Below are 12,209 nucleotides of genomic sequence, written 5' to 3' on the forward strand. Positions count from 1 at the left end.
ATGACAATAAAAGGATAATAAGCTGAATGTTTCAAATTCAGTCAATGACCTGTTACTGACCTCTGTCTCTTTCTCTGTTTCTCTTGCAGATATTTCCAGAATTTCATACTATGCGGGTAAGTGTGTGGCGTGTTGAAATACATTTTTGAAAAAACACAGTTGTTTTTTCTCTGGTGTTTGGAATGCTCCTCAGGAAAATCTGTTCATGTCCGCCTGAATTGTTCTATGCTTATGTTACGTTCTCATGGATTCCAAGCTACCTACAGAGCTGGAATAGGTCAGTGACTCTTCAGCAGGACCATGATTATTTTGGCTGGACTGCGCCTTTTTTAGTCACCATTTAGAATATGTAATGCCTCATGATTGCTGTATATTTAAATCTTATCTTGTATTGAAGCATTTTGTATTTAATTTTAATTTATTAAAATTCAGTTGTATATACAAAATAAGGGAACAAATTGCTCTTTAGTTAAGGACATCCAGGTTAACTTGAATCAGGGCCTTAATATTCTTGGGACTGTGTGGTTCTAGTGTATTTTATGCTTGTGCTAGACAAAAAAAGAGAGGAAGGGGCCTAGGGTGTCACCGTAAGTCTGTTCTTTTCATAAAAGTGTGTGTGTGTGTGTGTGTGTGTGTGTGTTTGCATGCTTTGGGTTGTGTATGCACACCGGCAATGTAGCAAGGATGAGTCCTTCACCGTCTATATGTTTTATTTCATGGGGAATTATCAGGCTGGACCGAAGCATTATTTTCCTTTTTTTGAATGAAACTTAATTCATTCAGAATGCATCCTCATGCAATTTTGAATGATGTGACATCATTCCTGTCGGACTTTCAGGAAAACTGGCTGCATTGGAAGCCACTTTGCTTTACTTTGTGTATTTTCACCCAAAACAGAACTCATTCTTGCTGTTTGTTAACTTAATGAACTGTGTTCAAGCTAAGGTACGCAAATACTGATTTAATTATACCATTATAACCTGGGCTTGTGGTCTGCTATAGGAAGAACATGGGCTTTGTGAACTCTGTTTGGTTAAAGGTCTGAGGGTGTTGTGTTGGGTCTGGGTTGGGCATTACTTCTGGGTCTGTACAGGCCCTTAAACATAACCTACTCTTATTCCTTATGTTGCATCGTCATAATGCAATTAGAAAATAGAAGAACTCATCAAAGTACCTCTCTATTTGGCAGCCACTGCTGCCAGTTAGATGAAGTCCTCACCACCACTTTGCAAGTGCTAATTGTTTCAATATTCTATGTCGGTTGGCGAATTGTAGTCTCACCAGGGTTTTAGACATGTCATTCAATTATTGAAATATTTCAGAAATCCCAGGAAATTGATTTGTTTTTTGCTTTTCATCCTGATCCTGTTTTGCAGCTGTAATGTGGCTTGTGTGTTCATTATTTGAATGCTAGCATAGATGAGTTTTTAAAGATTAAGTCAGGTCAAGCCAATAGACTTAATGGGCGCCAAGGCCCAAGTGCAGGCATTATGAAGCAGTCTGGGGACAGAGAGATTCAATCTACATCATTAAACAGATGATTTTTCTAGAAAATTGGTAAATAGCAAAGCGTTTTCCATTTTTGTGCTCTGTTTTTATGTGGTTTTTGGAGTGTGTCCCTCCCCTCCCCTCTTTATCTGCAAATGTTTTATCAAACACATCGTCTCAGTGGATTAAGTCAATGGTCATGCCTCACTCACTGTGGCCTCCATTATACTGCATGGTAATTCACTGCTTCACCTTTGTGCGTTTATTCCCTCTCAGATGGCCCTGATGTGATATTTAATGGAAAATTGGGACATTATAGGTTGAGTCACAGCAGTGTCTAATTGGAGTCGCATCAGTGGACTGTGGCCTCACGATCTGGCTTTAATTGAGTGTGCGTGTGTTAATAGCTCTATGAGAAGCTATAGCTTTTTGAAAGACGTAGCGATGCTTAAGAAATGACAACGTGGCGTACGGTACAGATCTCTTTAATCAACACCCGATGCTGACCTTGAGTGAACTCCAAAGCAAGCAAGTTGTTTTTTACCCAAACACTATATGAAGCTCTAGATCCTTGTAAATAATGTCTTAATTCAGAGAGATCTACACATGAAAGCATCAGAGAATCACTTCTTATTTTGGTTTAGTTCACGTTTCTTAGGCTGCTGTTCATGAATGTTGATTAGAAAGAAAAATTCTTATTCCTTATAAAAAAATTTATATTCCTTCAATTTCTGTTGAATATTTTAGTGCAGATTTACAGACATAATTAGGGAAGCCACTTTTATAGGTTGCAACAATTGAATATTCAGTCTGAATTCCAACGGGTCAGTTCTGTAGGGAGGAAAATCATCACCATAAATGTCCGTTCCCTTGGGGCAACATCAGAGAACGTTTTATTTCTGTGTACATCTGTCAGTTAGCACATGCTCGCACACGCGCACACGCACACACAGACACACACTTCTCACAGGCACAGACAGTGAACAGTAGTGCTATTGCCTCAGATTCTTTCTAAAATGGCTCTGACAGTGATTGGAACAATGTATGTCGTTTTTTAACTGGAACTATTTTTTAATAATATTGAAGTTAGTTATTGCTTAATTATTGTTCCCAATGGAAAGGGGCCTTTACATATTTTCATGTTTCTATGTCACCTTCATTAAATGAGTAAAGTGAGAGGATTCACACTGACCTTTAAACAGGATGAGAATGAAGGTGAATGAAATGGAGGGACGTGACACGGTGTATTTTGAGTGGGGGACCAGCAATGACCCAGGCGAATAGAGCTGGAAACCTGCCAGCCGTGTTGTAAACAGAGGAAGGCTGGGTGAACGCTGGCAAGGGTGAGATTAGAATATTAATGAGGCGCTGTGAAATGGGTCCCCTCTCTCTTTCTCCTTCCCTCCCTTACTCTTTTTTTTTCCCCCTCACTTTGCTTCTGTCTCTCTCCTCCTCGCTCTCTTTTTCTATTTTGGTTTCTCTCCCCTCCTGCACTGCTCTCTTTGCCTCTCTTCCTCTCTCACTCTCAGACACACACACACACACACACACACTTTTCACCTGAGTGAGCGTCACACGGCGGCTGTTGCTTGCTGCAGATGCATAAAGGAGCTAAAGGAAGCGTTCCATCCTAACCTAAGAGGATTCTGTTGGTGAAGATTCTGTTGTAGCCTAAATCTTCATTACCTCTATATGTCAGGGCAAGATCTGCTGTCAGAGGAGTGATCTCAGCAGGATGTTAGTTCTGTTACCACTGGATTAATCCCATCTCAATGTTGGCCGTTTTATTGGAGGAGCATTCGCAGGAGGGTGTTGGATCCATGCTTAGAAGTGCGCTGACAGTAGAGCATTGAATGTTTTTTAATTCTCTGGGAAAAGCGAAAACTTGAGGAGCGTTGGTATTTCTGTCGCCTTCTTCCTGTCTTGCCCCCGGAGCTGCTAGCATGCTCTCTGGAGTGGATGTAAGGGATCCGTTTGCCGCTGCTGTGCTGTGACTGCCGTTCTCAGTGTGCGGATTCGGGTGAGCGAAAGGGGCACAGCATGCTCTGGCGGCGGCCGGGTCTGGAGGCGCTTGTGTGACAGCGGCAGGGCTTGGTTTGGCTGTCAGGCCCGGGTCCTAGAAGCTGCTGCCTTCCACATGGAGAGCACTGGGTGCAACCCGTTCCCCCTGTGCTGGACTCGAGGAACCTGCGCTCACACCTTCCTTCCTCATCTCCCTCTTCCTCCTCAGAGTACGTTCACAGTGTGGGGCTGAGACAGTGCTCGCTGTTTTTGTACGGGATGTTTAATACATGCTGCTATGTCACCCTATAATGTAGCCTAACAAGTAACCTTCTACTACTGCTATTAGTATTATGGACATTATGACTAATACTTCTTTTTAGTAATTATTGTTATTGTCAATTTTCTTAGCAGACACCCTTTTATAAGATAACTCACAGAACCTATGTTTACATATCAGCTTGCACAGCTGGGTGTTTATGAAAGCAATTCATTTGACCTTGTTCAGGGGTCCTGGGATCCATATGGCAATCGAACCTGCTCACTGAATGCAGTGTTCACATGTATATCTGCGGGGTATTCTTGATTCTTTCAATGTCTTTTCCTTGTTCTGTAGTTGTGCAGGATTTTGATTTCTTACCTTCTCATTCTGCCTTCGCTTGGAATTAGCTACTTAGTATCTGAAAGCAACTTGATGGTTTTTAAAACTGTGTTCTGATTGAAGCAAGGGAGTGTGAAGGTTCTTTGTCAGTTTTCTGAGAAGCAAATGGAGACATTTGCCCTCAGCTTTGTGAAAAATACAGGCTCATAGCTAATCCAAGCGCTGTAATGTTTGATGTGTGTGAAATTAATCCTGGGAACATGAAATGGTCGCCTTGCTTTTCTGGAAAACGGCTGTGAGACGTTGTGTTTCATCACGGCGGGGTGAATTCCCATTTGCTTTGTGCTAATTAAACATTGGCTGGCGATGTTATTAGCGATCCGTCACAGCGGCTGGTATTGAGGCCAGGTATGAACCTCAACTACAGCAGTCTCTCTCTCTCTCTCTCTCTCTCTCTCTCTCATATGAATATTTCTCCTTAAAGCATAGCGTGGCCCAACATTCACTGCAGCACTTGCGCTCTCTCATTTTCTGTCTCTATCTTTCCCTCTCATTTTCTCTTTAACACATTGATCACGTGTTTTTCATATGAAGGCCATTGGTTTCACTGTCGTGTCTTTTTGAATTTGGAACTTTCTGCTCATTGCTGTGTATTTTAAAATGCAGTAAGAGATACTGCAGCCGTGAGTCACTCTCACATATTGTTTTTATGATTAGGGCCTAACTTAGGGTTTTTGTGGGGGAAAAAAAGTTAGAGACCACTGGAAATCACAATCTGAATACCCTGCCAGATTAGATGATGCTGTCAGATGCTAGGCAGGAGCCAAAGCCACATGACTAGGATTTCTTAATCTGAGTCTGTATTGTATTAATTGTATTTATAATGAAGAGCAATCTAACTTTGTGGCAGTAATATGTCTGCATGTCTGCGTGATGTGCATGTCTGAATCTGCATTCTGTCCATGTCTGTAAATAAGTCCTGCTGCTCTCAAAGCAACTTGGAAGACTCAAAAACGTTGCAATTACATCAGACTTCAGAACACCTTAACAGAGTCACACTGCATTTTCTACTCACTGTTATAATGACTGGTTATTGTAAAGTGCTATTTTTCAAACCTAGAGTTTCAAAGAACAGCATAACAGTTGGTAATATTTCAGGTCCCCTCAGATAAGCAGTTTTAATAGCCTACATGGGGCTGCATGAGAGAGTGAACGATGTGCTTGTGATAATGCATGTGACCTGGTTATAGTTACAGTAATGTTGGACATCTGCAGCAGGAGTCGATGCCGCGATTGACATATACACTTCAATTTATACTGGTGTATTTCTAGCATCTATCGTGTGTTTCCAAACTGTACATTAATGGGGTATTTCACCATTGTTGCACAGAACCTCCAACTTTATTTTGCCTGAGAATAAGCTTATGATGTTCTTTTTGACCTTTTGGCATTTAGCGTGTGACTTGTTAGAATACCCTGAAAGGAAATGTGGCTGGACTTTGAAATCTAGCAGAAACGACCAAACAAATTTTGGGGTTGAACTTTGTACTCTCTTCTTTTTGGCATGTGTGACATTAGTATAACCACTACTGGAAAGCAGTTGTAGTGAGACTGAAAATTGAACCATTTCATGGGACATATATGTATTGTTTTGTCTTTGTTTCATTAGTACCTCTAGAAATATTGGTGACTTTTGAAGCTGGCATTGTTTGCATATGAACCTTGCATATTGTCCAATAATACACATTTGTTCTTGTTTCATTGAAGGAGTTCAGGTTTGGCACCTCACTGAAAGTTGTTACAGTAGCGGTCCATGCAAGCCCTCCTGTTACTGATTTTAGCTCTTGATCCACTGTGCCATACTGCAGCCCCTATAAAAAAAAAAAAAATGCAAACCCAGCCATGGATTGTGAATGAATGAGTTCAAACAGGTTTCCAACTTGGACTTTTTACCCTTTTGCGCCGTTGTCTGTTCTCAGTTGAATTTTTTCCCCATTGTTTGCAGAGTGCAGATGTACCCACTTAATAGCGCCTGTTTGCTTAACGTCCTGTATGAGTTGATTTTTCCTTTGGAGAAATATTACGTCAGCCAGTGCAGTGCCAGGCCAATTGGCATTCGAGTGTATTGATGTAAAACATTTGAATGCCGTCCTGTGTATGTTTGAGATGAAAGCTCTGTGGTCTGGGCCCCCCATAGCTAGCAATTACTGTTGTTTTCGTAGCTGCCACCTGCTCCATTTCATAATATTTGGTTTCCTAATGTAGATGCAGTTACCAATTTAGGTTGTCTGAACCATTTCTTTTCTTTAGAGGTGTATTCATCTTTGTGGAAAATGCATATATGGCATTCTTTGCTTTGTGCTTTGATTATATTTGTTTATTATGGAATTATGGTATTCTCAATATATCATATCTAAGACAATGGTGTGTCTTTAAATGAATAGAACATCTAAAACCAAAGACAATGGCTTGAACAAAGCCATGTCAGAATATTTTCCGAAATGTATTTTTCACTGAATTCTAGTAGAATTTCCAGATTATTTCAGTGGCTGGCAGTTCGGCAGTTTAAGGGTTAAAGTCCCACTGAGTGTGCAGGTGAAGTCCCGCCTTGCGAGCGGTGCTGTGGGCGGAGCCTCGCTAAGCCATGCTGCAGTGCTTATTTACAGTAATCTTGTCTGTGAGCTGACCTGCACGCCAGCAGACCTGTCTGAGCAGTCGCAGAAATACCCTGTGGAAAAAGGGCAGTTTTGTAATCGCTCCGTGCCCCCAGCTCCACTCCACGGAGGGAGGCGTAACCGGCTGCATACCTGCCCAAAGACTCAGCGGAACAGGACGGGACAAGCGGAGAGGGCCGGGGAGAGAGGAAAGGTGAAAAGTAAATGGCAGCCAGGTGTTGCGTTAGCCAGGATGTGACATCATAGCGGAGGAGAGGGGGAGTGCGGTGGAGGCTCGGGCGTGTGGTCTCCGGATGGGAGAATCCCTTGGCAGGAATAGCGCTCGTTTGCCCGCTCGACTCATGGGAATAGATGCTCGCCCTGGATCTCCGGCTCCTGTCCCGCTACTCATGTTTTCGGATGGTCATGAGTGCGTGTCCCAGCGCGAATCCAAAGTGGTGTGCTCCTGCTGGCCTTTCCCATTCAAAGGTAGGAGTGAGAGAGTGTGCGTCTGTGTGGAACTGTGGTTGACCCGAACAGAGTACTGGCTGTAAACCAAGGGGGCAGAAACAGACTCAGGATTCCCTACCTCTCTGTAATCACATTCCTTGCCCATCTGTCGTTTCAAGCACATTTAAGAGTGCCCCGCTTTAATCTTCTTACTCTGTGGCTGTGGCTCTTTGTGTAGGGATAAACAAAGACATTTAGGTTTTGTCTGATAGTCATTTAAACATTTTTCTGATAAGTCAGAGGGTGTGACAGTGCTTGCTCATTTCCACACTTTTGAGTGTCTGAATGTCAGCTGTGTGAGGGGGAAGGTAGGGTTTTTCTGAGAGCAGGTTGTAGCAGAAGGAAATGCACGCTTTGGGCCTGGGATGTGCTGCTCTTTGTAGTTGGCTGAAAGTTGCTGATGTCAGCAGATGGCGAGGTCGAAGGGGCAGGAGGAGCTGGGTGACTTGTGATTTATCACCGCAAACCACCGGCTGCAGAGCAGACGCCCGCCCCGATTACATCATACAGTATGCAAGCACAAAGCTGTGTGTGTAGACCCAACCTGAACGTCACGTTTCTCTCTGGCACAAAACATTATTATTACTTTTCAGTCTCTCTGCTTTATTTTATATGTCGCATGCTTTAGAGAAAGTCCTGGTGTTAAACATTGGTAGTATGATAGCCTGCGTAGCTGAAGGTTTGTATTGTGTTGAGTTTCAGTTTGTTGTTATGACGTCACCAGTAATTGTGTCTGTGTTTGTATTGGTCCCAGATCAGCTGTATACTGTGGGAGTTACCTCCGGCTTTGTGAATAAATACAGTTTGTTTAAACTGCAGTTAACTCTCTGTCCATTGAGTTTTATTTCCAAAACCATAAAGACAGGATAGTGTTTCATCTAGTTTAATGCAGGTGTGTTTATGAAATAAATCAAGTGTACTGTGAGACGTGAATTAGACTATTTAGTCCAAAGTTTAAAGTATAAAATATGTAGAAATGTTCTTGTAGATATATGAGTGTGAATGTGTGAGAATGGTTTGGGAGGGGGGGTGGCAATAGGCTGCATGGTTTTAATTTATTATACCTATTTATTTATTTGCAAATGTGAGTAAAGACAAGTATTGTGATGCATTATGCGATGTATAAGACTGCCTGTGCTTCACTGCTCGCACCATGGTCATTGGTCAAGTCTTTAGATCATTTCCGATTGCTTGTTCTTTCCTGTTTTTCTATTTATGTTCAACAGTGTAGTTATGGTCAATTTCATTACAGTACATCATCAACAAGTACACTCTCTGGTAGAGGGAACTGATTAGTTTGATGCAGGCGATACCATAGGTAGTATCACTGCGGGTGCTGTCTGTCTCATTACTGTTTATCATGCACAGTTTTACATGTTCTGCTCTTGAACAGCTGGATGTGTGTAGCATTTCAGGTTTAGTACTTTGCTTACAGGTGAAATGGCCCAATTGGGAATTGGACCTGGAACTTTGGGGCTATAAGCTCAGTTCCTGACCAATTACAGCACGTTGCGGCTGTGTTTATAAACCTGCCACATCGCAGTTGCCTGGAGTGAACCATATGTCCTGTCATAAGTTTTCAGTATCTGCATCCGAATCCCAAGCCAGTGTTAATGATGCTCAGGCTTTCCTGTCAATGAACCAAAAAACAAAAAGCCTTGTCCTTTCAAAATTTTAGTGTTAAATCCTAGTGTCCTCTATAATGTTAATTCCTCATCGAATACTTGAATAATTTAAAGTGGCCATATATGTGAGCCTATTTTGTGCCTAAATGTGATCTTTTTTTTTTTTTTACTATAGTCTCCTGTGTTCTGATCCTATTGTGGTGAGAATATATACTTTCTCATTCATCAACCATGTTTAATACATCTAGTCATTAGAGTCTTAAGATTAATCCTGTCAAATTATGGGGAAACACTGAAACACTGCCAGATAATTTTTTTTAAAGGACAGCAGACAGTCTGACCTCCTCATGCACGTTTTCAGTTTATTCGGACGGGAAAGCACAGGGGGTTGCAGATAGAGATCTGATTGCAGTACACACAGTGCCATGGCAGGCAATCAAACCCCTGGCTGCACCGGGAGTCTTCATTTAGGCCTATGGGTTGAGCCGCCGACTGCCCCACACAGTTTCCCTCCTTTTGCTTAAAGAGTTGAAGTAACATTAAATGGAACACTTTTCTGGACCAATGATCCATGAACGTTCTGCCCCAAAATGTCTGAATCAAGATCAGTTTGCATAACTAATTTAAACCATCATGTGAAAAAAGCTGGACTTGATCCAAGGTCAGCTTGGGTGCAGAGTCAGTTTATGTTGTTTATGTGTCCTTTGATTGATAATGTCAGCCTATTTTACGGTCTTGATATTAGATGAAAAATCATGCCGTATTGTGCAAAATATGTTATGTAGAGAAAATACATTTGAAAATATGTCTGTGATTGTGAATAGATGTAGGCTTCCGTATAAGGGATTATCTAAAGATGAAGCAGATTGATATTTGACCAGAATTTCTTTGAGCCAGGATAAAGATTTTACTAATGGACCCCCAGATGGCCACATTTTTTCATAGGTTTTATTTGATCAGTTTAATTGGAGGGAAAATACAGTGGCTTAACTCTGTATGTCTAATCTGCTTTACAGCATGTGTTGGCCATCAACTCTGTCCCCATGCATTTATGCATTCAGTGATTTTTTCTTTTAGCGTCCTCAATAGGCTGCAACTGTATAGCGATTGCAGGTTCATTTGCAAGGTGGGGCACAAATATTATAGTTTTCTTTTTTTTTCTGCTGGCATGGGTGAGTGAAGACTGCTTGCAGTTCTCCTCCACAAATTCCGAAACTTCTTGTTTTTGCACAGCAGCAATGAGCTTCACATGCTTAGAGCAAGGGTGGAGGAGACCCAATCGTACGCATGTGTGGAGAGATAGCCATGGCTGCCTGGACAGCCAGCGAAAACATGCTTTTTCCAGTGCTTTTTGCACACAGCCTCCATCGCTTTGGGAAAATGTACACAGGCATACACTGTCCTCCAAAGCATGTGATGCCAGCTGTCACTGGTTATTTCAGTATAGTTTGTAGATCAGACTCACACAGACACGAGTTGGAGGAAAACACGTTATGTGCAGCTTAACATGCAGACTTGCAGGCACTTGATAAACCAGTTGCAGGTGTGCAATGAGAAGCTGTCATCCCAACCACTGAAACGTTGTTATCCCTGGGTGACCCTGGTACCGCTGACAAGGTCCGGTTTTATACCGGACACCGTGCGGCCCATCCACTCATTAGTGCCTTAACAGGATGTGTGTCTCTCGATAAACAGTTGGAAAATGCTTGGGCTCTTTTTGTTGTTATTGTATGCTGTTTGGCACAATGTTAATGATAAGAAGAGGAAGAGCTTCTCTATGAGAAGCCCCCATTATCTGTGCTGTAACCTCACCCTGTGCCTTTTCTCCTCTTCCCCCCGAACAGAATATGACAGACCCCTAGCACCCAACAAAGGGATGGCGGCTGCCTACCTGGACCCCGCCCTGAACCACACCCTGGGCCTGGGTGCGAAGTCACGGCTCAGCATGGGGACGGACCGCCCCCCCGGGGGCATGGACCGGGTCCTCAAGGTGTTCCACTTCTTTGAGACAAACAGCGAGCCCAGCACCTGGGCCAGTAACATCCGGCACGGGGACGCCACTGACGTTCGGGTGAGGAGCTGGGGGTCAGAGGTCACGCAGCTGGGGTCAGGAGTCACTGAGAGATATGCGTGCACGTGGGCTTTCGTGCAATAGCAGCACGGATCTGGGATCAGGTGTCACGCTGGAGCCACTCAGGAATGTGAAACTGTTGAAATCTGGATTTCCTAATCTCTTGTCTGTTGTGTAAAGAAACACGCTGAGCGTTCTGGAATTCCTATTTTGTTGTTGTTGTTGTTGTTGTTGTTACTGAAACGTGACAGCATAGTCAGTGCCATAAGAAGATAATGCCATTGTGTCGATACGGTCCCTTGGTAGTAACCAATGCATGCAATGTGGTTCCATCTCAATGCAGTCAACCTCTTTTGCTGTTATTCTTCTGAGACACTATAACCGAGAGTCTATCTGTGCATTTCCAATTGTGGCATTTATAGCTTACCTAGACATTGAGCTCTTATGTGGTATATTCACTCCTTGTGAGATAATAATCCATTCCGTCCATTTTTAGCTTTTAATATAAAGAAAACATGAGGGTTCCCATTTGGTACTCATTATATACATGTTGTTTGTAGTGGCAAAATGGCAGCATCATTGGAACACCAAGGTTAGTATCGTGTTAATGGAAATTGTAGTGACATTTACTTCTTCTAAAGCACTGCTGTTTTGGTTGAAAAGAGCATTTTGTATTGGCATGCTAAATATTGACAAGCTTATCTTTATGTGATGATAACAATATGAGGTTTTTACTCATTATGAGTGCAGACACCTTGTCCAGGGACCATTGATTTGTGACAAAATGTCCATATTGACTCTGTCTGTGTCTGGATGGTGAGATCACATTAGCAGGAAGCCGTTCTGCACCTGGCGAGTGGCCATGTTTTAGGTTGAAGGGCTATTTAGTTCTGTTCTAGAGTTCTGTTCTAAGTATTCCATCTCGGAGACATGGAGATCTGGAGAACTTTATTGTTCCAGTAGAGATAATCATTAGTTTTATCTACTGTAATTGTTAAAAACCCGCTGATGTTGCAGCCCATTAGCACCCAGTGTTGAGTATAAGGGCGTATGTGACAGGAATTTTCCACAGATCAATAATGTAAATGTTAGCAGATATAGATTTTGAACAATGTAAAAGTGAGGGATTAAATTATTTGAATGAGAAAGAACATCTGTTATACAGCACATATCACGGCCAGAATGAAACTGAAAAAACTCTTGTTACATTTTTCCATTTTGCTATTAACTTTGTGTCTTGAGATAGTTATGTGGAAGTT

General features: G+C 42.3%; 1 protein-coding gene across 22 annotated transcripts in view; it reads left to right on the forward strand.

Moving 5' to 3' along the window:
• LOC135260550 (focal adhesion kinase 1-like) overlaps positions 1–12,209 on the forward strand; it is a 78,446-nt gene that overhangs the window by 19,404 nt on the left and 46,833 nt on the right. For 9 of the 22 annotated variants that reach the window (XM_064345858.1, XM_064345878.1, XM_064345887.1 and 6 more), the window contains exons 1-2: positions 6,762–7,233; positions 10,724–10,950. In XM_064345858.1, the coding sequence (XP_064201928.1) occupies positions 7,059–7,233; positions 10,724–10,950 (402 nt within the window). In that variant the 5' untranslated portion in view covers positions 6,762–7,058. Of the gene's footprint in view, positions 1–89; positions 117–3,401; positions 3,720–6,746; positions 7,234–10,723; positions 10,951–12,209 lie in introns of those variants that run through there. The other 13 variants (XM_064345932.1, XM_064345941.1, XM_064345967.1 and 10 more) reach the window with 6 other exon arrangements.

Source organism: Anguilla rostrata, chromosome 1 (assembly GCF_018555375.3).
Source record: "Anguilla rostrata isolate EN2019 chromosome 1, ASM1855537v3, whole genome shotgun sequence".
Lineage (NCBI taxonomy): Eukaryota > Metazoa > Chordata > Actinopteri > Anguilliformes > Anguillidae > Anguilla > Anguilla rostrata.